The sequence below is a fragment of the Gallus gallus genome (genome assembly GCF_016699485.2).
Source record: "Gallus gallus isolate bGalGal1 chromosome 36 unlocalized genomic scaffold, bGalGal1.mat.broiler.GRCg7b 36_unloc1, whole genome shotgun sequence".
Taxonomy (NCBI): Eukaryota; Metazoa; Chordata; class Aves; order Galliformes; family Phasianidae; genus Gallus; species Gallus gallus.
In genome coordinates this window covers 62,068-88,897 of record NW_024095961.1, presented here as the reverse complement: position 1 = coordinate 88,897, position 26,830 = coordinate 62,068, and the positions used below count along the sequence as shown (strand labels likewise).

The following is a 26,830-nucleotide window of genomic DNA, read 5'->3' as shown; positions in this document are numbered from 1 at the left end:
TATGTTACACACACACACACATGTTACATACGCACACATGTTACACACACACATGTTACATACACACAAGTACGTCACACACACACACGTATGTTACATGCGCACATATCTGTTACACACACACATGTATGTCACACACACACATTGCACATACAGGTCTGTTACACACACGTATGTTACACACACACACGTTACATACACACAAGTCTGTCACACACACGTATGTTACATGCACACATACATGTTACACACACACGTGTGTCACACACACACACATTGCACATACAGATCTGTTACACACACACGTATGTTACACACACACGTATGTTACATTCACACACATGTTACATACACACATGTTACATACACACAAGTCTGTCACACACACACACGTATGTTACATGCACACATATGTGTTACACACACACACGTATGTCACACACACACACATTGCACATACAGATCTGTCACACACACACGTATGTTACACACACACACACACGTTACACACATGTTACATACACACAAGTACGTCACACACACACACGTATGTTACATGCACACATGTGTTACACACACGTATGTCACACACACACACATTGCACATACAGATCTGTTACACACACACGTATGTTACACACACACACATGTTACACACACACACACATGTTACACACACACAAGTACGTCACACACACACACGTATGTTACATGCACACATGTGTGTTACACACACACGTATGTCACACACACACACATTGCACATACAGATCTGTTACACACACACGTATGTTACACACACACACATCACACACACATATGTTACACACACACGTATGTTGTACACACACACATGTATGTTCCGCCCTCCCACACATGTATGTCACACATGCATACACGTATGTTACACACACACATGTCACATACACATATGTTGCACACACACATGCAGCTACACACACGTCACACACACATTACACACACACACGTATGTTACACACGTGTTACACACACATGTATGTTCCACACACACATGTATGTTACACACACATTACACACACATTACAGACACATATGTTACAGACACACATGTTACACACACACATGTTACACACACACGTTACACATACATGTTACACACACACACGTTACACACACACGTTACACACACACATTACACACACATGTATGTTCCAACCCCCAAACACACACGTTAGACACACATGTATGTTCCACACACAAACACACACGTTACACACTCACACGTATGTTACACACGTGTCAAACACACACATGTATGTTCCACATACACGTATGTTACACACACATCACACACACACGTTACACACACACACGTATGTTCCACACACACACACGTATGTTCCACACACACGTATGTTACACACACATTACACACACATTACAGACACATATGTTACAGACACACATGTTACACACACACGTTACACACACACGTTACACATACATGTTACACACACACACACATTACATGCACACACGTTACACACACACATTACACACACATGTATGTTCCAACCCCCAAACACACATGTTAGACACACATGTATGTTCCACACACAAACACAGACGTTGCACACTCACACGTATGTTACACACGTGTCAAACACACACATGTATGTTCCACATACACGTATGTTACACACACATCACACACACACGTTACACACACACACGTATGTTCCACACACACACACGTATGTTCCACACGTTACACACACACACGTATGTTCCACACACACACGTATGTTCCACACACGTTACACACACATACGTTACACACACACACATGTTACACACACACATTACACACTCACACACGTTACACACACATGTAAGTCACACACACAAGCACACACGTTACACACACACATACATGTCACACACACACGTATGTTATACCCACACATATGTCCCACACCCCCACACATATGTTCTGTACCGTCCACACGTGTCCATCCATACTCATGTCACAGTAGATGGGGACAGGCAGCCCCGGCCCCATAGGATACACCAGGTACACCCACACGTATGTCACACACACACACACACATATGTTCGATACACCCACACATATGTCCCACACCCCCACACGTATGTTCCACACCCCCACACGTATGTTCCCTACCATCCACACGTGTCCGTCCGTGATCGTGTTGCCGTATATGAGGATGGGCAGCCCTGGCCCCATGGGGTACACCAGGTACACACACATGTATGTCACACACACCCACACGTATGTTGCACACCCCCACATGTATGTTCCGTACCGTCCACACGTGTCCATCCGTGCTCATGTCGCAGTAGACGGGGACGGGCAGGCCGGGCCCCATGGGGTACACCAGGTACACACACACATGTTACACACACACGTATGTTTCACACCCACACGTATGTTCCACACCCCCACATGTATGTTCCGTACCGTCCACACGTGTCCATCCGTGCTCATGTCGCAGTAGACGGGGACGGGCAGGCCGGGCCCCATGGGGTACACCAGGTACACCCCGTCCCTCTGTGCCCCCCCCGCGTGGACGTCCTGGCAGTCCCGGGGGGTCACCGCCTCACACGGCAGCGCCGGAACCGCTGCGGGGGGAATGGGGGCAGTGGGGTCAATGGGGGCAGTGGGGATAATGGGGGGAATGGGGGCAATGGGGGCAATGGGGGCAGTGGGAGGAATGGGGGCAGTGGGGGGAATGGGGGCAGTGGGGGGAATGGGGGCAGTGGGGGCTATGGGGGCAGTGGGGGGAATGGGGATGATGGGGACATGGGGGGCAATGGGGGCAGTGGGGGCAGTGGGGAGGATGGGATATATGCAGGGAATGGGGGCAGTGGGGAGGATGGGATAAATGGGGGCAATGGGGGCGATGGGGGGAATGGGGGCTGTGGGGGTAATGAGGGTAATGGGGGTGATGGGGACATGGGGGGCAATGGGGGCAGTGGGGGCAGTGGGGTCAATGGGGTCAATGGGGGCAGTGGGGGTAATGGGGGCAATGGGGATATGGGGGGCAATGGGGGGAATGGGGGCAGTGGGGGCAGTGGGGCCATGGGGGCCCTCATGACCCCAAATCCCCCCCGACCCCAAATCCCCCCCATGACCCCAAATCCCCCCACGACCCCAATTCCTCCCCATGACCCCAAAACCCCCCGGACCCCAAAACCCCCCGGACCCCAAATCCCCCCCCATGACCTCAAATCTCCCCCCATGACCCCAATTCCTCCCCATGACCCCAATTCCTCCCCATGACCCCAAAAACCCCTCCATGACCCCAAATCCCCCCACTACCCCAAATCCCCCCCCATGACCCCAAATCCCCCCACAACCCCAAATCCCTCCCATGACCACAATTCCCCCCACGACCCCAAATCCCCCCCCCACGACCCCAAATTCCCCCCCATGACCCCAAATCCCCCCATGACCCCAAATCCCCCCATGACCCCAATTCCTCCCATGACCCCAAATCCCCCCATGACCCCAATTCCTCCCCCATAACCCCAAATCCTCCCATGACCCCAAATCCCCCCACAACCCCAAATCCCTCCCATGACCACAATTCCCCCCACGACCCCAAATCCCCCCCATGACCCCAAAAGCCCCCGATCCCAAATCCCCCCCCATGACCCCAAATCCCCCCCATGACCCCAAATCCCCCCCATGACCCCAAAAACCCCTCCATGACCCCAAATCCCCCCACTACCCCAAATCCCCCCCCATGACCCCAAATCCCCCCACAACCCCAAATCCCTCCCATGACCACAATTCCCCCCACGACCCCAAATCCCCCCCCCATGACCTCAAATCCCCCCCATGACCCCAAAACCCCCCCACGACCCCAAATCCCCCCATGACCCCAATTCCTCCCCCATAACCCCAAATCCTCCCATGACCCCAAAACCCCCCCGACCCCAAATCCCCCCCCCCGACCCCACTCACCCGCAGAGGCAATGGGCTGCGCCCCCCCCCGGGGCAGACCCCAAAGCACCGCCACCGCCACCAGAACCTGAGGGGGGCACAGCGGGGTCGCTATAGGGCCGCTATGGGGTCGGGGTCCCTATGGGGTGGCTATGGGGTGGGGTCTCTATGGGGTGGGGGCCCTATGGGGTGGGGTTCTTATGGGGTGGCTATGGGGTGGGGTCTCTATGGGGTGGGGTCTCTATGGGGTGGGGTCCTTATGGGGTGGCTATGGGATGGGGTCCCTGTGGGGTGGGGTCCCTGTGGGGTGGGGTCCCTGTGGGGTGGCTATGGGGTGGGGTCTCTATGGGGTGGGGGCCCTATGGGGTGGGATCCTTATGGGGTGGCTATGGGATGGGGTCCCTGTGGGGTGGGGTCCCTATGGGGTGAGGTCCTTATGGGGTGGCTATGGGATGGGGTCCCTATGGGGTGGGGTCTCTATGGGGTCTCTATGGGGTGGGGGCCCCTATGGGGTCACTATGGGGTGAGGTCCTTATGGGGTGGCTATGGGATGGGGCCACTATGGGGTGGGGTCTCTATGGGGTGGCTATGGGGTGCAATCCCTACTGGGTGGGGTCCTTATGGGGTCTTTATGGGGTGGGGCCCCTATGGGGTGGGGTCCTTATGGGGTCTCTATGGGGTGGGGTCCTTATGGGGTCACTATGGGGTGGGGTCTCTATGGGGGCATTATGGGGTGGGGGCCCCTATGGGGTGGGGTCCTTATGGGGTCTCTATGGGGTGGGGTCCTTATGGGGTCACTATGGGGTGGGGTCCCTATGGGGGCATTATGGGGTGGGGTCCTTATGGGGTGGCTATGGGGTGGGGCCACTATGGGGTCACTATGGGGCCGGGGTGTCTGTAGGGAGGGGTCCCTATAGGGTGGGGTCGCTATGGGGCTGCTATAGGGTGGGGATCCCAATAGGGTGGGGTCGCTATAGGGCCGCTTTGGGGCTGCTATGGGGTGAGGGTCCCTATAGGGTGGGGTCACTATGGAGCTGCGGTCTCTATAGGATGGGGTCCCAATAGGGTCCCTATAGGGTGGGGTCACTATAGGGCCGCTACAGGATGGAGGTCCCTATAGGGTGGGGTCGCTATGGGGCCGGGGTCTCTATAGGGTGGGGTCCCGGGTCTCTGTAGGGTGGGGTCGCTATAGGGCCGCTATGGGGTGGCGGTCCCTATAGGGTGGGGCCAGGGTCCCTATAGGGTGGGGTTGCTATAGGGCCGCTGTGGGGCCGCTATGGGGTGGGGGTTACTACAGGGTGGGGTCGCTATGGGGCCGGGGACTCTGTAGGGAGGGATCCCTGTAGGGTGGGGGCGCTATAGGGCCGCTATGGGGAGGGGATCCCTATAGGGTGAGGATCCCTATAGGGTGGGGCAGCTATAGGGCCGCTATAGGGCCACTATGGGGCGGGGGTCCGTATAGGGTGGGGTTGCTATAGGGCCGCTGTGGGGTAGGGGTCCATATAGGGTGGGGTTGCTATGGGGCCGCTATGGGGCGGGGGTCCCTATAGGGTGGGGATCCCTATAGGGTGGGGCCGCTATGGGGTGGGGGTCCCTATAGGGTGGGGTCGCTATAGGGCAGCTATGGGGTGGGGGTCCCTATAGGGTGGGCTCGCTATGGGGCCGCTATGGGGTGGGGATCTCTATAGGGTGGGGTCGCTATAGGGCCACTATGGGGCCACTATGGGGTGGGGGTCCCTATAGGGTGGGGTCGCTATGGGGCCGCTATGGGGTCACTGTGGGGCGGGGGTCCCTATAGGGTGGGGTCGCTATGGGGCCGCTATGGGGTGGGGATCTCTACAGAGTGGGGTCGCTATAGGGCCGCTATGGGGCCGGGGTCCCTATAGGGTGGGGTCGCTATAGAGCCGCTATGGGGCGGGGGTCCCCATAATAGGGTGGGGTCGCTATAGAGCCGCTATGGGGCCGCTATGGGGCGGGGGTCCCTATAGGGTGGGGTCGCTATGGGGCCACTATGGGGCAGCGCTATGGGGTGGGGGTCCCTATAGGGTGGGGTCGCTATGGGGTCGCTATGGGGCCGGGGTCCCTATTGGGTGGAGATCCCTATAGGGTGGGGCCGCTATGGGGCCGCTATGGGGCAGCGCTATGGGGTGGGGGTCCCTATAGGGTGGGGCCGCTATGGGGCCGCTATGGGGCAGCGCTATGGGGTGGGGGTCCCTATAGGGTGGGCTCACTATGGGGCCGCTATGGGGCTGGGGTCCCTATTGGGTGGGGATCCCTATAGGGTGGGGTCGCTATGGGGCCGCTATGGGGCAGCGCTATGGGGTGGGGGTCCCTATAGGGTGGGGTCGCTATGGGGCCGCTATGGGGCCGGGGTCCCTATTGGGTGGGGATCCCTATAGGGTGGGGTCGCTATGGGGCAGCGCTATGGGGTGGGGGTCCCTATAGGGTGGGGTCGCTATGGGGCAGCGCTATGGGGTGGGGGTCCCTATAGGGTGGGGCCGCTATGGGGCAGCGCTATGGGGTGGGGACGTGGCAGTACCTCCATGGCCGTTCAGTCCCCTCCACCCCACGCGCGGCCCCCCGACCCCCCCGTGGGTGTGGGGTGTGGGGTGGGGGGGTTATGGGGCCCTTTTAGGGGATTGGGGGGGGGGGGGCGTTAACCCCAGCGCTGCCGGGAGGGATTCGTTAATTACTGCTAATTGTGTTAATGAGCGCCGGCATCGGGGGGGGTTGTGGGGTCTCTATGGGGTTTATGGGGACTCTGTGGGGGTCTCCATGGGGTTCTACGGGGTCTCTATGGGGCTCTGTGGGGACTCCATGGGGTCTGTGGGGTCTCTATGGGGTCTGTGTGGGGTCTCTATAGGGTTTATGGGGTCTCTATGGGGCTCTATGGGGCTCTGTGGGGTTTATGGGACTCTGTGGGGTCTCTATGGGACTCTGTGGGGTCTCTATGGGGCTCTGTGGGGTCTCTATGGGGCTCTGTGGGGTTTATGGGGTCTCTATGGGGCTCTGTGGGGTTTATGGGGTTTCTGTGGGGTCTCTATGGGGCTCCATGGGGTCTGTGGGGCTCTATGGGGCTCTATGGGGCGCTGTGGGGTTTCTGGGGTTCTACGGGGTCTCTATGGGGTCTGTGGGGTCTCTATGGGGCTCTATGGGGCTCTGTGGGGTTTATAGGGTTTCTGTGGGGTCTCTATGGGGCTCTGTGGGGTCTCCATGGGGTTCTATGGGGTCTCTATGGGGCTCTGTGGGGACTCCATGGGGTCTGTGGGGTCTCTATGGGGTCTGTGTGGGGTCTTTATAGGGTTTATGGGGTTTATGGGGTCTCTATGGGGCTCTATGGGGCTCTGTGGGGTTTATGGGGTTCTACGGGGTCTCTATGGGACTCTGTGGGGTCTCTATGGGGCTCTGTGGGGACTCCATGGGGTCTGTGGGGTCTCTATGGGGTCTCTATGGGACTCTGTGGGGTTTATGGGGTTTCTGTGGGGTCTCTATGGGGCTCTGTGGGGTCTCCATGGGGTTCTATGGGGTCTCTATGGGGTCTGTGTGGGGTCTCTATAGGGTTTATGGGGTTTATGGGGTCTCTATGGGGCTCTATGGGGCTCTGTGGGGTTTATGGGGTTTCTGTGGGGGCTCTGTGGGGCTCTGTGGGGTTTATGGGGCTCTGTGGGGTCTCTATGGGGCTCTGTGGGGACTCCATGGGGTCTGTGAGGTCTCTATGGGGCTCTGTGGGGTTTATAGGGTTTCTGTGGGGTCTCTATGGGGCTCTGTGTGGTCTTTATGGGGTTCTAGGGGGTCTCTACGGGGCTCTATGGGGTCTCTGTGGGGTTTATGGGGCCTCTGTGGGCTCTCTGGGGCTCTCTGGGGTCTCTATGGGGCTCTATAGGGTTCTATGGGGCTCTGCTGGGTCTCTATGGGGCTCTGTGGGGTCTCTATGGGACTCTGTGGGGTTTATGGGGTTTCTGTGGGGTCTCTATGGGGCTCTGTGGGGTCTCCATGGGGTTCTATGGGGTCTCTATGGGGTCTGTGTGGGGTCTCTATAGGGTTTATGGGGTTTATGGGGTCTCTATGGGGCTCTATGGGGCTCTGTGGGGTTTATGGGGTTTCTGTGGGGGCTCTGTGGGGCTCTGTGGGGTTTATGGGGCTCTGTGGGGTCTCTATGGGGCTCTGTGGGGACTCCATGGGGTCTGTGAGGTCTCTATGGGGCTCTGTGGGGTTTATAGGGTTTCTGTGGGGTCTCTATGGGGCTCTGTGTGGTCTTTATGGGGTTCTAGGGGGTCTCTACGGGGCTCTATGGGGTCTCTGTGGGGTTTATGGGGCCTCTGTGGGCTCTCTGGGGCTCTCTGGGGTCTCTATGGGGCTCTATAGGGTTCTATGGGGCTCTGCTGGGTCTCTATGGGTCTCTATGGGGCTCTGTGGGGTCTCTATGGGGTTTATGGGGTCTCTGTGGGGTCTATGGGTCTCTATGGGTCGTATGGAACTCTATATGGAGTCTATGGGGCTCTGTGGGGTCTCTGTGGGTCTCTATGGGGCTCTGTGGAGTTTATGGGGTCTCTTTGGGGCTCTGTGGGGTCTCTGTGGGCTTCTATGGGGTCTATGGGCCTCTATGGGGCTCTGTGGGGTTTATGGGGTCTCTTTGGGGCTCTCTGGGGTCACTATGGGCCTCTATGGGGTCTATGGGCCTCTATGGGGCTCTGTGGGGTCTCTATGGGCTCTATGGGGTTCTGTGGGGTCTCTGTGGGTCTCTATGGGGCTCTGTGGGGTTTATGGGACCTCTATGGGTCTCTGTGGGGTTTATGGGTCTCTGCGGGGTCTCTATGGGGCTCTGTGGGGTCTATGGGTCTCGATGGGTTCTCTATGGGGTGTATGGGACTCTATATGGAGTCTATGGGGCTCTGTGGGGTCTCAATGGGCTCTGTGGGGCTCAGTGGAGCTCTATGGGGTTCTATGGGATTTATGGGTTCTCCACGGGGTCTCTATGGGGTTCTATGGGATTCATGGGGTCTCTATGGGGTCCATTGGACTCAGTGGGTTCTGCATGGGGTCTCTATGGGATCTATGGGTTCTATGGGGCTCCGTGCGTTTTGGGGGCGATTTAAGGCGGTTTTGGGGCCGTTTCGGGGGTCCCGGGCCCCCTCCCAGGCCACGGAGGGCGGGACTTCGCTCAGTGCCGCGCTCCCATTGGTCGCCGGGGGGACCCCGCGCCATTCCATTGGCCGACCCGGGAGGGAAGGAAGTCGACGGGTCAGCCCGCCTCCACCCCATGGTACCCCGGCGGCTCTGCACAAGATGGCGGCGGGCGCGAGGCGTGCTGGGAGTCGCAGTCTCCCGGAATCCATTTAGTACGGCGGGAAGCGGAAGCGCGGACTACAACTCCCGGCGTCCCCCGCGAGAGGCAGAGCGGGAGGCAGCCTAAGATGGCGGCCGCGCGCGGTGCATGCTGGGAGCGGTAGTCCCGCGCACAGCCCGCCGCCGTTCTGACAGCGGGAGCGGGAACTACAACTCCCATCGCCCCGCCCCACCCCGCGTGCGGCCGCCGTTGGACCGGAAGTGGAGGCGGAGCCGCGTGGCGTCGCCTCGCGTCGCTTCGGGCGTTCGTGTGTGGCGGCCACTGCTGCAGCGCGGAGCGGAGCGGAGCGTTCGGTGCGTGGCGGATAGCGGAGCGGAGGCCGAGAGGTGAGAAGCGGGGGGGAACCGGGGCGGGGGGTGGGGATAACGGGAGCGGGGGGCGGTGTGGGGAGCGGGAAACGAAGCGGTGCGGTTGGGGGGGCGGGGGGTGAAGGCCGCGCGCGGTGTGAGGGGAAGGAACGGCCGTGGGGGGGGGGGGGGGGGGGGGGATTGGAGGAAAAAAAAAGGGGATTTGGGGGGTGAAATAAAGGATATTTTGGGGGAAAAGGGCATTTTGGGGGGGGGGAGTGGGGGTTGTGGGGGGAGAAGGGCCGTGGGCGGGCGGGGGGTGTTGTGAGGGGAAAGAGGGGGGTTGCGATGGGAAAGTGGGGATTTTTGAGGAAAAAGTGGGGACTTTTGAGGAAAAAGTGGGTGTTTTCGAGGGAAAAAAAGTGGGGTTTTGAGGAAAGAAGTGAAAGTTTCAGGAAAAAAAGTGGGATTCTTGAGGGAAAAAGTGGAATTTTGAGGAAAAGTGGGGATTTTGAGAGAATAAAATCGGGCATTGTTTTGAGGAAAAACTCGGATTTTTGAGGGGAAAAGTGGGGATTTTGAGACAAAATGTGGGATTTTTGAGGAAAAAGTGGGGATTTGTGAGGAGGAAGTGGGATTTTAAGGAAAAATGGGGATTTCTGAGGGAAAAAGTAGTGATTTTGAGGGGAAAAATGGGATTTATGAGGGTTGGAAAAAGTGGAGTTTTGTGGAAAAAAAGTGGAATTTTGAGGGAAAAGTAGGGCTTTTGAGGGAAAAAATGGTGTTTTTGAGGAAAAAGTAGGTTTTTATGAGGAAAAGTGGGCGTTTTTGAGCGAAAAAGTAAGATTTTTGAGGAAAATTGAATTTTTGAGGGAACAAGTGGGGGTTTTGAGAGAAAAAAAGTGGGATTTCTGAGGAAAAAAGTGGGGAATTTGTGAGGGGAAGAAGTGGGATTTTTGATGAGAAAATGAGAATTGTTGAGGAAAAAGTGGGGACTTTGAGGAAAAAAAGTGGGATTTTAGTGAGGAGAAGTGGAAGTTGGGTATTTTGTGAGGGAATGTGTGGGATTTTGGGGTGAAAAAGTGGAGTTTGGGGTGGTTTGTGAGGGGGGAAAGTGGGATTTGGGGCAGTTTGTGAGGAAAAAATGGGATTTTTAGGAGAAAAAAAGTGGGATTTGGGGATTTTGTGAGGGTAAATGTGGGATTTGGGGGAAAAAGTGGAGTTTTGGGGCGGTTTGTGAGGGGAAAAAGTGGGATTTTGAGGGGAAAAAGTGGGATTTCAGTGAAGAAAAGTGGGATTTGGTGTTTTGTGAGGGAATGTGTGGGATTTGGGGGTGAAGAAGTGAGGTTTTGGGTGATTTGTGAGGGGAAAAAGTGGGATTTCAGTGAAGAAAAGTGGGATTTGGGGTTTTGTGAGGAAAAAAGTGGGGTTTGGGGAGAAAAGTGGAGTGTTGGGGTGGTTTGTGAAGAAAAAAGTGGGATTTTGGGGGGGGGAAAAGGTGGGATTTGGGGCACTTTGTGAGGAAAAATAGGGAATGTTGGGGAGGAAAGTGAGTTTTTGGGTGGTTTGTGAGGAAAAAAGTGAGATTTTGAGGGGAAAAAGGGGGTTAGTTAAGAAAAGTGGGATTTGGGGGTTTTGTGAGGAAAGATAGGGGATATTGGGGGAAAAAGTGGACTTTGGGGCAGTTTGTGAGGAAAGAAGTGTAATATTGGGGGGGAAGTGGGATTTGGACTTTTTGTGAGGAAAAAGGAAGGATTGGGGAGAAAAGTGGAGTTTTGGGGTGGATTGTGAGGAAAAAAGTGGGATTTGGGGGAGAAAAGTGGAGTTTTTGGGTGTTTTGTGAGGAAAAAAGTGGGATTTTATAGAGGAAAAAGTGGGGTTTTAGTAAAGAAAAGTGGGATTTGGGGATTTTGTGAGGAAAAATAGGGAATATTGGGGGAAAAAGTGGACTTTTGGGGCTGTTTGTGAGGAAAAAAGTGGGATTTTGAGGGGAAAAAGGGGGTTAGTTAAGAAAAGTGGGATTTGGGGGTTTTGTGAGGAAAGATAGGGGATATTGGGGGAAAAAGTGGACTTTGGGGCAGTTTGTGAGGAAAGAAGTGTAATATTGGGGGGGAAGTGGGATTTGGACTTTTTGTGAGGAAAAAGGAAGGATTGGGGAGAAAAGTGGAGTTTTGGGGTGGATTGTGAGGAAAAAAGTGGGATTTGGGGGAGAAAAGTGGAGTTTTTGGGTGTTTTGTGAGGAAAAAAGTGGGATTTTATAGAGGAAAAAGTGGGGTTTTAGTAAAGAAAAGTGGGATTTGGGGATTTTGTGAGGAAAAATAGGGAATATTGGGGGAAAAAGTGGACTTTTGGGGCTGTTTGTGAGGAAAAAAGTGGGATTTTGAGGGGAAAAAGTGGGGTTTTAGTGAAGAAAAATGGGATTTGGGGGTTTTGTGAGGAAAGATAGGGAATATTGGGAGAAAAAGTGGACTTTTGTGGTAGTTTGTGAGGAAAAAGTGTAATATTGGGGGGGGGGAGTGGGATTTGGGCATTTTGTGAAGAAGAATAGGAAAGATTGGGGAGAAAAGTGGAGTTTTGGGGTGGTTTGTGAGGAAAAAGTGGGATTTTGTGGAGGAAAAAGTGGGGTTTTAGTGAAGAAAAGTGGGAATTGGGAGTTTTGTGAGGAAAAATAGGGAATATTGGGGGAAAAAGTGGACTTTTGTGGTAGTTTGTGAGGAAAAAGTGTAATATTGGGGGGGGGAGTGGGATTTGGGCATTTTGTGAAGAAGAATAGGAAAGATTGGGGAGAAAAGTGGAGTTTTGGGGTGGATTGTGAGGAAAAAAGTGGGATTTGGGGGAGAAAAGTGGGGTTTTTGGGAGTTTTGTGAGGAAAAAAGTGGGATTTCGAGGGGAAAAAGTGAGGCTTAGTTAAGAAAAGTGGAATTTGGGAGTTTTGTGAGGAAAAATAGGAAAGATTGGGGCGAAAAGTGGAGTTTTGGGGCAGTTTGTGAGAAAAAAAAGTGGGATTTTGAGGGGAAAAAGTGGGATTTTAGTGAAAAAAGTGGAATTTGGGATTTTGTGAAGAAAAAAGTGGGATTTTGTGGTTAAGAGTGGGATTTGGGGCAATTTGTGAGAGGAAAAAGTGAGATTTTAGGGCAGATTGTGAGGAAAAATAGGGAATATTGGGGAGGAAAAAGTGGAGTTTTGGGCAATTTGTGAGTGGGAAAAGTGGGATTTTGAGGGGAAAAAGAGGGATTTTAGTGAAGAAAAGTAGGATTTGGGGGTTTTGTGAAGAGAAAAGTGGGATATTGGGGAGAAAAAGGGGAGTTGAGGGTATTTTCTGAGGGGACAAATGGGATTTTGAGGAAAAAAAAGTGGAGTTTGGGTAATTTGTGAGGAAAAATGGGGTTTTGGGGAGAAAAAGGGGTGCTTGGGGCAGTTTGTGAGGGGAAAAGGAGGGATTTTAGGGAAGAAAAGTGGGATTTGGTCATTTTTGGATGAGGAAAAATGTGTAATATTGGGGGAAAAAGTGGAGTTTTGGGGTGGTTTGTGATGGAAAAAGTGGGATTTGGGGGAGAAAAAGGGGATTTGGGGGCAAATTTTGGAGGAAATGTGGGAGTTGGGGGCAATTTGGGGTGGATTTGGAGCGGCTTTGGAGGGTGAATTGGGACTTCCAGGGTGGTTCTGGGGGGAAAAGGGGGTTTTGAGGGCTCTTTTTTGGGGGAAAACTGTATTTTTTGGTGCACTTTCTTCAGGTTTTGGTCACTTTGTGAGGAAAAAAAAGCAATTTGGGGGGCTAGGAGGAGATTTGGGGGCAGCTTGTGAGGGGCTGTTGGGTTTTGTGGGGGAAATGGGATTTGGGGGGGCACAAGGAGAACTTTTGGGGCTGCTTTGAGGGTTTTGGGGTCAACGGGGGCAGGATTGCAAGTGGGTTTGGGGTGAAACGAGGGGATATTGGGCAAATTGGGGGCTTATAGGGGGAATTAGTAGTGGGGTTGGTGTTTATAGGGGGGTATGAGATGTTAGGGGGGGGTCCCAATATTTTATGGGGGTTTTGGGGGCATTTTTGGAGGGGGGGGTATGGGGTTTTGTAGGAGGAGTATGGGGGGTTGGGGTGTGTGGGGGTCATGGGGATCTTAAAGGGGGATTTGAGGGGGCTTTTGGGGGGGATGAGGGGGATGTGGGGCTTGGAGCTATTGGGGGGGCATTTAGGGGGGCTTTATGGGGCTGTGGGGTATTAGGGGGATGTTTAAGGGGGTTATAGGGGGTGTGGGTCAGCAGAGATCTACGGTATATTGGGGAGCATAGGGGGATCTTTGGGGGAGCAGTAGGGCTGTGTTTGGGGTCCATAGGGGATTCCCTGAGGATCTATGGGGCTGTGTTTGGGTTCCATAGGGGGTTCCATAGGATCTATGGGGCTGTGTATGGGGTCCATAGGGGATTCTCTGGGGATCTGTGGGGCTTTGTTTGGGGTCCATAGGGAGTTCCATAGGATCTATGGGGCTGTGTATGGATTCCATAGGGGGTTCCATAGGATCTGTGGGTTCCGTAGGGGGTTCTGTAGGGTCAGGGAGTTCCCTGGGGATCTGTGGGTTCTGTAGGGGATTCCAGTGGATCTATGGGGCTTTATATGGGTTCCATAGGGGGTTCCTTGCCAGATCTGTGGGTTCCATAGGGGGTTCCCTGGGGATCTGTGGGTTCCATAGGGGATTCCTTGGGGATGTATGGGGTTCCATAGGGGATTCCTTGGGATCTCTTGGGGATCTCATAGGGATCTTGGGGTCTCATAGGGGTCCTATAGTGGATTCCCTAGAGATGTATGGGGTTCCATAAGGGGTTCCCTGGGAATGCATGGGGTTCCATAGGAGATTCCTGGGTGGATTTTGGGTTCCATAGTGGATCCCCTAGGGATGTATGGGGTCCCATAGGGGATTCCTTGGTGAATCTTTGGGTTGCATAGAGGTCCCATAGGGGATTCCCTCGGGATGCATGGGGTCCCATAGGGGATTTCCTGGAGCTGTATGGGGTCCCATAGGGGATTCCTCGGTGGTCTTTTGGTTCCATAGAGGATTCCTTGGGATCTCTGGGTCTCATAGGGGTCCCATAGGGGATTCCCTGGGACTGTATGGGGTCCCATAGGGGATTCCGTTGGGATGTGTGGGGTCCCATAGGGGATTCCTTGGTGAATCTTTGGGTTGCATAGAGGTCCCGTAGGGGATTCCCCAGGGATGTATGGGGTCCCGTAGGGGATTCCCCAGGGATGTATGGGGTCCCGTAGGGGATTCCCCAGGGATGTATGGGGTCCCGTAGGGGATTCCCCAGGGATGTATGGGGTCCCGTAGGGGATTCCCCAGGGATGTATGGGGTCCCGTAGGGGATTCCCCAGGGATGTATGGGGTCCCGTAGGGGATTCCCCAGGGATGTATGGGGTCCCGTAGGGGATTCCCCAGGGATGTATGGGGTCCCGTAGGGGATTCCCCAGGGATGTATGGATCTCATATGGGATTCCTTCATGGATCTGTGCATCCCATAGGGAGTTCCCTAGGGATGTATGGGATCTCATACGGGATTCCTTGGTGGATCTGTGCATCCCATAGTGGATTCCCTAGGGATGTATGCTGTCCCATAGAGGATTCCTTGGTGGATCTGTGGATTCTCTAGGAACGTATGGGATCCCATATAGGATTCCTTGGTGGATCTCTGGGTCCCATAGTGGATTCCCTAGGAATGTATGGGATCTCATATGGGATTCCTTGGTGGATCTGTGGGTCCCTTAGGGGATTCCTTGGTGGATCTGTGGGTCCCATAGTGGATTCCCTGGGGATGTACGGGGTCCCCTAGAGGATTCCTTGGTGGATCTGTGGGTCCCATAGTGGATTCCCTAGGGATGTATGGGATCTCATATGGGATTCCTTGGTGGATCTGTGGGTCCCATAAGGGGTTCCCTAGGGATGTATGGGGTCCCATAGTGGATTCCTTGGTGGATCTGTGGGTCCCATAGGGGATTCCTTGGTGGATCTGTGGGTCCCATAGTGGATTCCTTGGTGGATCTGTGGGTCCCATAGTGGATTCCTTGGTGGATCTGTGGGTCCCATAGTGGATTCCTTGGTGGATCTGTGGGTCCCATAGTGAATTCCCTAGGAACGTATGGGGTCCCATAGGGGATTCCTTGGTGGATCTGCGGGTCCCATAGGGGGTTCCCTAGGGATGTACGGGGGTCCCATAGGCTCTGTGCGGTGGGGGGCCGCGGGGGCCCGGGGGGGCGCTGACGTGGGGGCCCCCCGCAGGGGCGGCAGCGCGGTCGCCATGTACAATGGGATCGGGCTGCCGACGCCGCGGGGCAGCGGCACCAACGGGTACGTGCAGCGCAACCTGTCGGCCCTGCGGCACAAGAGGGAGCGCGCCGAGCCCCGCGCCGACGAAGAGCTGCGCCGCGCCGACGCCGCCGCGCTGCCCAAGAGGCCCAACCGAGACATCCTGGACCACGAACGGAAGCGCAAAGTCGAGCTGAAATGCCTCGAGCTCTCCGAGCTCATGGAGGAGCAGGGGTGAGCCGACCGTACCGACCCCTAAGCTGTGACCCCAAAGGCGTCCCTGAGCTCAGCTCCACACCCGGAGCCACCCCTGCTGGGGTCTGGAGCTGCTCCTGCCCCCCAAAACACCCCCTCCCAAATCCACCCCTTGCGTCTGACTCTGCCCCCCAAACCCACCTGCGGGGTCTGGAGCTGCTCCTGCCCCCCAAAACACCCCCCCCCCATATCCACCCGTTGTGTCTGACTCTGCCCCCCAAACCCACCTGTGGGGTCTGGAGTTACTCCTGCCCCCAAAACACCCCCCCAAATCCACCCCTTGTGTCTGTCTGTGCCCCCCAAACCCACCTGCGGGGTCTGGAGCTGCTCCTGCCCCCCAAAACACCCCCCCCCCAAATCCACCCGTTGTGTCTGACTCTGCCCCCCAAACCCACCTGCGAGGTCTGGAGCTGCTCCTGCCCTACAAAAGCCAACCCTGGGGGCTGACGCTGCCCCCAAACCCACCCCAGGGTATGGGGCTGCCCTCAAACCCACCCATGGGTCTGACGCTGCTCCCAAACCCACCCTTCTGATCCATCCCCAAACCCCAGAACCCACCCCAAAACCCACCCCTGTTGGGGTCTGGAGCTGCTCCTGCCCCCCCAAATCCACCCGTTGTGTCTGACTCTGCCCCCCAAACCCACCTGCGGGGTCTGGTGCTACTCCTGTCCCCCAAAACCCGCCCCCCAAATCCACCCCTTGTGTCTGACTCTGCCCCCCAAACCCACCCATGGGGTCTGGAGCTGCTCCTGCCCTACAAAAGCCAACCCTGGGGGCTGACGCTGCCCCCAAACCCACCCCAGGGTATGGGGCTGCCCTCAAACCCACCCATGGGTCTGACGCTGCTCCCAAACCCACCCTTCTGATCCATCCCCAAACCCCACAACCCACCCCAAAACCCACCCCTGTTGGGGTCTGGAGCTGCTCCTGCCCCCCCAAATCCACCCGTTGTGTCTGACTCTGCCCCCCAAACCCACCTGCGGGGTCTGGTGCTACTCCTGTCCCCCAAAACCCGCCCCCCAAATCCACCCCTTGTGTCTGACTCTGCCCCCCAAACCCACCTGCGGGGTCTGGAGCTGCTCCTGCCCTACAAAAGCCAACCCTGGGGGCTGACGCTGCCCCCAAACCCACCCCAGAGTATGGGGTTGCCCCTCAACCCCACCCCCAAACCCACCCAGGGCTATGGGGCTACCCCTAAACCCACCCTGCAGTATGAGGCTGCCCCCCAGACCTACCCTGGGGTGTGGGGCTGCCCCCCAACCCTACCCTCAAACCCACCCCAGGGTATGGGGCTGCCCTCAAACCCACCCATGGGTCTGACGCTGCTCCCAAACCCACCCTTCTGATCCATCCCCAAACCCCACAACCCACCCCAAAACCCACCCCTGTTGGGGTCTGGAGCTGCTCCTGCCCCCCCAAATCCACCCGTTGTGTCTGACTCTGCCCCCCAAACCCACCTGCGGGGTCTGGTGCTACTCCTGTCCCCCAAAACCCGCCCCCCAAATCCACCCCTTGTGTCTGACTCTGCCCCCCAAACCCACCTGCGGGGTCTGGAGCTGCTCCTGCCCTACAAAAGCCAACCCTGGGGGCTGACGCTGCCCCCAAACCCACCGCAGAGTATGGGGTTGCCCCTCAACCCCACCCCCAAACCCACCCAGGGCTATGGGGCTACCCCTAAACCCACCCTGCAGTATGAGGCTGCCCCCCAGACCTACCCTGGGGTGTGGGGCTGCCCCCCAACCCTACCCTCAAACCCACCCCAGGGTATGGGGCTGCCCTCAAACCCACCCATGGGTCTGACGCTGCTCCCAAACCCACCCTTCTGATCCATCCCCAAACCCCAGAACCCACCCCAAAACCCACCCCTGTTGGGGTCTGGAGCTGCTCCTGCCCCCCCAAATCCACCCGTTGTGTCTGACTCTGCCCCCCAAACCCACCTGCGGGGTCTGGTGCTACTCCTGTCCCCCAAAACCCCCCCCCCCAAATCCACCCCTTGTGTCTGACTCTGCCCCCCCAAACCCACCTGCAGGGTCTGGAGCTGCTCCTGCCCTACAAAAGCCAACCCTGGGGGCTGACGCTGCCCCCAAACCCACCGCAGAGTATGGGGTTGCCCCTCAACCCCACCCCCAAACCCACCCAGGGCTATGGGGCTACCCCTAAACCCACCCTGCAGTATGAGGCTGCCCCCCAGACCTACCCTGGGGTGTGGGGCTGCCCCCCAACCCTACCCTCAAACCCACCCCAGGGTATGGGGCTGCCCTCAAACCCACCCATGGGTCTGACGCTGCCCCCAAACCCACCCTTCAGATCCATCACCAAACCCCAGAACCCACCCCCAAACCCACCCGTGGGGTCTGGAGCTACTCCTGCCCCCCAAGCCCCCCCCAAATCCACCCCTTGTGTCTGACTCTGACCCCCATACCCACCCGTGGGGTCTGGAGCTGCTCCTGCCCCCAAAACACCCCCCCAAATCCACCCCTTGTGTCTGTCTGTGCCCCCCCAAACCCACCCATGGGGTCTGGAGCTACTCCTGCCCCCCAAATCCACCCGTTGTGTCTGACTCTGCCCCCCAAACCCACCTGCGGGGTCTGGAGCTGCTCCTGTCCCCCAAAACCCCCCCCAGATCCACCCCTTGTGTCTGACTCTGCCCCCCAAACCCACCCGTGGGGTCTGGAGCTACTCCTGCCCCCCAAATCCACCCGTTGTGTCTGACTCTGCCCCCCAAACCCACCTGCGGGGTCTGGAGCTGCTCCTGTCCCCCAAAACCCCCCCCAGATCCACCCCTTGTGTCTGACTCTGCCCCCCAAACCCACCCGTGGGGTCTGGAGCTACTCCTGCCCCCCAAATCCACCCGTTGTGTCTGACTCTGCCCCCCAAACCCACCTGCGGGGTCTGGAGCTGCTCCTGTCCCCCAAAACCCCCCCCAGATCCACCCCTTGTGTCTGACTCTGCCCCCCAAACCCACCCGTGGGGTCTGGAGCTACTCCTGCCCCCCAAAACCCACCCCCAAACCCAGCCCTGGATGTCGGGCTTCCCCCCAGACCCACCCCTGGGGCTGCTCCCCACCCCATAAAGCTGCCCCCACACCCCAAACCCACCCCTCACAGCCGCCCCCACACCCCACCCCACCGCAGTGGGGCGCTGACCCACACCTTTCCCCCCCCCCTTGCAGGTACACTGAGAGTGAGATCCAGGAGAAGGTGGCGACGTTCCGCACCATGCTGCTGGAGAGGGACGTGGTGCTGGGCAAGGAGGGGGATGCGCCCGAGCAGCGCCCCACGTGAGTCACCCCAAACCCACAGCAGCCCCATCTGACCCCATGGAATCACCCTAAACCCACAGCGGCCTCATGGAGTTACCCCAAACCCATAGTGGCCCCATCTGATGCCATAGCCTCACCCCAAACCCACAGCAGCCCCATCTGGCCCCATAGCGTCACCCCAAACCCCCAGCGGCCCTGTCCAGCCCCATGGAATTACCCCAAACCCACAGTAGCCCCATCTGACCCCATGGAATCACCCCAAACCCACAGTGGCCCTATTTGACCACATGGAATCACCCCAAATCCATAGTGGCCCCATAGCATCACCCTAAACCCATAGCGGCCCCATCTGACCCCATGGAATCACTCCAAACCCACAGTGGCCCCATCTGGCCCCATGGAATCACCCCAAACCCACAGCAACCCCATCAGACCCCATAGCATCACCCCAAACCCACAGCGGCCCTGTCCAGCCCCATGGAATCACCCCAAACCCACAGCAGCCCCATCTGATCCCATGGAATCACCCCAAACCCACAGTGGCCCTATTTGGCCACATGGAATCACCCCAAACTCACAGCGGCCCTATTTGGCCCCATAGCATCACCCCAAACCCATAGCGGCCCCATCTGGCCCCATGGAGTCACCCCAAACCCATAGTGGCCCCATCTGGCCCCATGGAGTCACCCCAAACCCATAGTGGCCCCATCTGACCCCATGGAATCACCCCAAATCCATAGTGGCCCCATCTGGCCCCATGGAATCACCCCAAATCCGTAGTGGCCCCATCTGATCCCATGGAATCACCCCAAATCCGTAGTGGCCCCATCTGGCCCCATAGCATCACCCCAAATCCGCAGTGGCCCCATCTGGCCCCATAGCATCACCCCAAACCCATAGCGGCCCCATCTGACCCCATGGAATCACCCCAAACCCACAGCGGCCCCATGGAGTTACCCCAAACCCACAGCAGCCCCATCTGACCCCATGGAATCACCCCAGCCCCAAAATGTCCCCTTCTGGAGCCCCAGGTTGCCCCCATGTGGCCCTGAAGTGCCCCCCCAGTCCCAAAATATCCCCTCCAGGACCCAAACAATCCCCCCCAGCCCCAAAATATCAGCTCTCAGAGCCCCAGACTGCCCCCCCACCCCCTCCTGGAACCCCAAACTCCCCCCCCCGCCCCAAAACATCCCCTCCAGGACCCAAACCACTCCCCCAGCCCCAAAATATCACCTCTCAGAGCCCCAAACTGCCCCCCCCAGCCCCTCCTGGAACCCCAAAACATCCCCTCCAGGACCCAAACCATCCCCCCAGCCCCCAAATATCACCTCTCAGCGCCCCAAACCGCCCCCCCAGCCCCTCCTGGAACCCCAAAACATCCCCTCCAGGACCCAAACCATCCCCCCCAGCCCCAAAATATCACCTCTCAGAGCCCCAGACTGCCCCCCTAGCCCCTCCTGGAACCCCAAACTGCCCCCCCACCCCCTCCTGGAACCCCAAAACATCCCCTCCAGGCCCCAAACTACCCCCCCCATCCCCAAAATATCACCTCTCAGAGTCCCAAACTGCCCCCCCAGCCCCTCCTGGACCCCCAAAATGCCCCCCCAGCCCCTCCTGGACCCCCAAACTGCCCCCCCACCCCCTCCTGGAACCCCAAAACATCCCCTCCAGGCCCCAAACTACCCCCCCAGCCCCCAAATATCACCTCTCAGAGCCCCAAACCGCCCCCCCCCCGGCCCCCTCCCCACATTTCTCCCCCCCCCCGCAGTGTGACAGAGACCCACCAGCTGGCGGAGGCGGCGGAGCAGAAGAACGAACGTCTGCGTGCAGCCTTTGGTATCAGTGACACTTACGTGGATGGCAGCGCCTTCGACCCCGCCCGCCGCAAGGAGGCCACCCCACAGAAAGCCCCCGAGGCCCCCCCGCCCCCCAGGTACGTGCCCCCCACTGTCTCTTTGTGCCCCCCCAGTGTGCCCCATTACTCTCCAGTGTCCTTCTGTGCCCCTCCAGAGCCCCCCAGTGTCCCTCTGTGCCCCCCCAGTGTCCCTCTGTGCCCCCCCAGTGTCCCTCTGTGCTCCCCCAGTGTGCCCCATTACCCTCCAGTGTCCCCCAGTGTCCCTCTGTGCCCCCCCAGTGTCCCTCTGTGCCCCCCGGTGTACCCCATTCCCCCCCAGTATCCCTCTGTGCCCCCCAGTGTGCCCCATTACCCCCCAGTGTCCTTCTGTGCCCCCCCAGTGTCCCCCATTACCCCCCAGTGTCCCTCTGTGCTCCCCCAGTGTCCCCCATTACCCCCCCAGTGTCTGTCTGTGCCCCTCCACAGCCCCCCAGTGTGCCCCATTACCCCCCCAGTGTCCCTCTGTGCTCCCCCAGTGTCCCCCATTACCCCCCAGTGTCTGTCTGTGCCCCTCCACAGCCCCCCAGTGTCCCCCATTACCTCCCCAGTGTCTCTCTGTGCCCCTCCACAGCCCCCCAGAGTGCCCCATTACCCTCCAGTGTCCTTCTGTGCCCCTCCACAGCCCCCCACTGTCCCTCATTACCCCCCCCAGTATCCCTCTGTGCCCCCCAGTGTCCCCCATTACCTCCCCAGTGTCTCTCTGTGCCCCTCCAGAGCCCCCCAGAGTGCCCCATTACCCTCCAGTGTCCTTCTGTGCCCCTCCAGAGCCACCCAGTGTCCCCCATTACCCTCCAGTGTCCCCCAGTGTCCCTCTGTGCTCCCCCGGTGTCCCCCATTACCCCCCAGTGTCCCCCATTACCCTCCAGTGTCTGTCTGTGCCCCTCCACAGCCCCCCAGTGTCCCCCATTACCCCCCCATTACCCCCCCAGTGTCTCTCTGTGCCCCTCCAGAGCCCCCCAGAGTGCCCCATTACCCTCCAGTGTCCTTCTGTGCCCCTCCACAGCCCCCCAGTGTCCCCCATTACCCCCCCATTACCCTCCAGTGTCCTTCTGTGCCCCTCCACAGCCCCCCACTGTCCTCATTACCCCCCCCAGTATCCCTCTGTGCCCCCCAGTGTGCCCCATTACCCCCCAGTGTCCCTCTGTGCCACCCCGTTGTCCCCCCCATTACCTTCCAGTGTCCCTCTGTGTACCCCATTACCCCCCAGTGTCCCTCTGTGCCCCCCCCCAGTGTCCCTCATTACCCCCAGTGTCCCTCTGTGCCCCCCCGGTGTCCCCCATTACCCCTCAGCGTCCCTCTCTGCCCCCCCATGTCCCCCCATTGTCCCTCTGTGTCCCTCTGTGTCCCCCCATTACCCCCCAGTGTCCCTCTGTGCCCCCCAATGTCCCCTTTTGCCCCTCATTGTGCTGCATTGCCCCCCAGATTCCCACCCTATCCCCCCACATCCCCCAGTTTCCCACCCTATCCCACTCTAACCCCCCCCCCCGACCCCCCCAGTGCCCCCCCTGACCCCCCCATGTCCCCCCACAGCGCGGCGGTGCCCCGTGCCTCCTCCAGCTCTCCATCGCCGTCACCCAAGCAGAAGAAGAAGAAGAAGAAGAAAGACCGGGGACGGTGCGGAATTCGGGGGGGCTGTTGTGGAGCAAATTGGGGCGGGGGGGGCTGTTGTGGGGCAAATTGGGGCAGAGAGGGGCATTTGGGGGGCAGTTGTGGGGCAGAGAGAGGCATTTGTGGGGCAAATTGGGGCAGAGGGGGGGCGGTTGTGGGGCAAATTGGGGCAGAGGGGGGGCGGTTGTGGGGCAAATTGGGGCAGAGAGGGGCATTTGGGGGGCAGTTGTGGGGCAGAGAGGGGCAGTTGTGGGGCAAATTGGGGCAGAGGGGGGGCGGTTGTGGGGCAAATTGGGGCAGAGGGGGGCGGTTGTGGGGCAGAGAGGGGCATTTGGGGGGCGATTGTGGGGCAGAGAGGGGCAGTTGTGGGGCAGAGGGGCAGTTGTGGGGCAAATTGGGGCGGGGGGGGCAGTTGTGGGGCAAATTGGGGCAGAGGGGGGGGCTGTTGTGGGGCAAATTGGGGCAGAGGGGGGGTGGCTGTGGGGCAAATTGGGGTGGGGGGGGTTGTGGGGCAAATTGGGGCAGAGAGGGGCGGTTGTGGGGCAAATTGGGGCTGTTGTGGGGCAAATTGAGGCAGGGGGGGCAGTTGTGGGGCAGAGGGGCGGTTGTGGGGCAGAGGGGGGCATTGTGGGGCAAATTAAGGCATTTTTGGGGTAGAACCCGGGGGTTTTGGGGTGGAATGGGGTATTTTTGGGGTGGAACCTGACAGCTTGGGGGGAAAGTGGGGCGGTTTGGGGGCAGAGTGGCGCAGTTTTTGGGTAAAGTAGGGCAGTTTTGGGGTAGAAGTGGCATTTTGAGGGTAAAATGGGGCAGTTTTGGGGCAGAGTGGGGCAGTTTTGGGGTAAAGTGTAGCAGTTTTGGGGTAGAAGTGGCATTTTGGGGGTAAAATGGGGCAGCTTTGGGGCAAAGTGGGGCAATTTTGGGGTAGAAATGGCAGTTTTTGGGTAAAGCGGGGCAGTTTGGGGGTAGAAATGGCATTTTGAGGGTAAAATGGGGCAGTTTTGGGGTAGAAAAGGCAGTTTTGGGGTAAAGTGGGGCAGTCTGGGGGTAGAAATGGCATTTTGAGGGTAAAATGGGGCAGTTTTGGGGTAAAATGGGACAGTTTTGGGGTAGAAATGGTAGTTTTGGGGTAAAATGGGGTAGTTTTGGGGCATAGTGGGGCGGTTTTGGGGTAGAAATGGCAATTTGAGGTCAAAGTGGGGCAGTTTTTGGGTAAAATGGGGCAGTTTTGAGGTAGAAATGGCAGTTTTGGGGTAAAGTGGGGCAGTCTGGGGGGTAGAAATGGCATTTTGAGGGTAAAATTGGGCAGTTTTGGGGTAAAATGGGACAGTTTTGGGGTAGAAATGGCAGTTTTGGGGTAAAATGGGGTAGTTTTGGGGCATAGTGGGGCAATTTTGGGGTAGAAATGGCGTTTTGAGGGCAAAGTGGGGCAGTTCTGGGGCAAAGTGGGGCAGTTCTGGGGCAAAGTGGGGCAGTATGGGGGTAGAAATGGCATTTTGAGGGTAAAATGGGGCAGTTTCGGGGTAAAATGAGGCAGTTTTGGGGCTGGAAGCCTGAAGTGTTTTATTTGGGGGGGCCCTTCAGGTCGGAGAGTCGCTCCGGTGAGCGCAAGAAGGCCAAGAAGAAGAAGCACAGGTGGGTTTGGGGGGGGTGGGGGCACATCCGGGGGGGGGGGAATTGGGGCCATCTGGGGGGGGGATTGGGGGGGCAATTTGGGGGCATTTGGGGCTCAGCCCCCCCTTTTCATCCCCCCCCCCCCCCAGGTCGGAGTCGGAGGCCAAGAAGCGGAAGCACCGGTGAGGGGGGGGTGGGGGGGGGGGGGAGGGGGCAGTTTGGGGGAGGGACTATTTGGGGTGGGGGGGGGCATGTTATGGGGTGGGTTTTGGGGGTGTTTTTGGGGGGGGTTGGGGGCGTTTTGCTTGGGGGGGGGGGGGGGCAATGTGGGGGTAGTTGAAATTTGGGGGTGCTTGATTTGTTGTGGGGCACTTTGTGGTGATTTTGGGGCACTTTAAGGCAATTTGGGGGTTCACAACTATTGCTTTACCCCCCCCCCCCCCCCCCCCAACCTCCCAGGTCTCCGAGCCCCAAAACCAAACACAAATCCAAAGAGAAGAAGCGGAAGAGGTGAGTGCCCCCCCCAGACCCACACAGTGCCCCCCAAATACCCCTCAGACCCACTCACTGCCCCCCCAGGTCCACTCAGTGCCCCCCAAATACCCCCCAGGTCCACTCAGTGCCCCCCCAGACCCACTCAGTACCCCCAGATCCCCTCCAGACCCACTCGGTGCCCCCAAATACCCCCCAGACCCACTCAGTGTCCCCCAGGTCCACTCAGTGCCCCCCACATTCCCCCCAGACCCACTCAGTGCCCCCCCAGACCCACTCAGTGCCCCCCAAATATCCCTCAGACCCACTCAGTGCCCCCCAAATACCCCCCGGGTCCACTCAGTGCCCCCACAGACCCATTCAGTGCTGTCCACATTCCCCCCAGACCCACTCAGTGCCCCCCCAGGTCCACTCAGTGCCCCCCAAATACCCCCCAGGTCCACTCAGTGCCCCCCAAATACCCCCCAGGTCCACTCAGTGCCCCCCACATTCCCCCCAGACCCACTCAGTGCCCCCCAAATATCCCCCAGACCCACTCAGTGCCCCCCAAATACCCCTCAGACCCACTCAGTGCCAACAAATCCCCCCCAGACCCCCTCAGTACCCTCCAGACCCCCTCAGCGCCCCCCCAAACCCCCCTTAGATGCTCATTACGCCCACCCCCAACACCCCCTGTGCCCCCCACACCCTCATCGCACCCCATAACCCCCCCATTCCTCCCCTCCTCCCCCCCATAGGTCCTCCCCGGAGGCGGCCGCCCCGAAGCCGCGCCGTGACCGCTCTTCCTCCCCCGGAGCCGCCTCCTCCTCCTCCTCGGGCTCCTCCCGCAGCAGGTGAGTGCCCCCCCCCGCCCCCCACCCCCACCTCCAGCCCCACAACCACCCCCAAACCCACCCCACCCCCACCCCCCGCCCCACAGGTCCCGCAGCGCCGCCCCGAAGGCCCCCCCGCCGCCAGCAGCCGAACCCGAGAGCGGCCCCGATGCGCCGGACCCCCCCGCCGAGGGCCCCCAACAGCCCCAGGTGAGCCCTTTGCGGTGGGGGGGTCCCGGGGCGCGGGGAAGGGGGGGGGCTGAAGGGGGGGGGTCGCTGGGGCCGGGCGGGGTGGTTTGCGGGGTGCGCGGGGAGCGTGGGGGCGGCACGTACCCCACATCATCCCTCACCCCCCTTCTTTTTGTGTCCCCCCCCTCCTCCCACCATAGGCGGAGCCGCAGCCGTCACCCCCCCCGCCAGCAGCCGCCCTCGGAGCCCCCGGAGCCGACGGCGCCCGTGAGCCCGGCTGCGGCCGAGCCCCCCCCGCAACGCGACGCCTCCGAACCCCCCCAACCCCGCAGCCCCTCCCCGTCTCCCCCCCCCAAACCCAAAGCCGCCCCTCTCAGCCCCCCTCCCCGCCCTTCCAGCCCCCCTCCCCGCGCCAAATCCTCCCGCCCCCGCCGCTCCCGCTCCCCCCCCTCCCGCCGCCGCTCCCGCACCCGCTCCCCCCCCTCCCGCCGCCGCTCCCGCACCCGCTCCCCCCCCTCCCGCCGCGCCCGCTCCCGCACCCCCCCGTCCCGCCGCCGCCCCCGCTCCCGCTCCCGCACCCCCCCGTCCCGCCGCCGCTCCCGCTCGCGCACCCCCCTCTGGCGCCCCAACTCCACCAGCCCCCTCCGCCTGCCCCTCATCATCCCCCCCCCCACCGCAACCGCCGCCGCCGCCTCCTCCCGCTCCCGCTCCCCCCCCGCCCGCCGCCGCTCGCGCTCGGCGCAGCGCTGGAACCGCTCCCGCTCCCGTTCCCGCTGGTCGCGCTCCCGCTGGGGCGGGGGGGGCCGTTCCCGTTCGCGCTCCTCT

The 26,830-nt window shown here is 58.9% G+C and overlaps 2 protein-coding genes across 3 annotated transcripts in view; one reads left to right on the top strand and one right to left on the bottom strand.

The window, feature by feature from the left end:
* The window catches only part of LOC112531347 (microfibril-associated glycoprotein 4-like), a 31,519-nt gene extending 24,987 nt beyond the window's left edge, over positions 1-6,532 (bottom strand). For both annotated transcript variants that reach the window (XM_040656830.2, XM_040656829.2), the window contains exons 1-3: positions 6,492-6,532; positions 3,974-4,040; positions 2,465-2,625 (exon numbers count right to left, since the gene is read on the bottom strand). In XM_040656830.2, coding sequence (XP_040512764.1) covers positions 2,465-2,625; positions 3,974-4,040; positions 6,492-6,497 — 234 coding nt within the window. In that variant the 5' untranslated portion in view covers positions 6,498-6,532. The remainder of the gene's footprint in view (positions 1-2,464; positions 2,626-3,973; positions 4,041-6,491) is intronic.
* A 2,699-nt stretch (positions 6,533-9,231) lies between these two features.
* On the top strand, positions 9,232-26,392 carry LOC107050620 (serine/arginine repetitive matrix protein 2). Its single transcript, XM_046906034.1, has 10 exons — positions 9,232-9,625; positions 15,853-16,113; positions 19,307-19,414; positions 21,165-21,329; positions 22,821-22,904; positions 24,483-24,533; positions 24,663-24,694; positions 24,972-25,022; positions 25,742-25,837; positions 26,206-26,392. Exons 1-10 carry the CDS (start codon positions 9,387-9,389, stop codon positions 26,274-26,276), a joined length of 1,158 nt encoding a protein of 385 aa, XP_046761990.1. The 5' UTR covers positions 9,232-9,386; the 3' UTR covers positions 26,277-26,392.
* Positions 26,393-26,830: the final 438 nt, after the last annotated feature.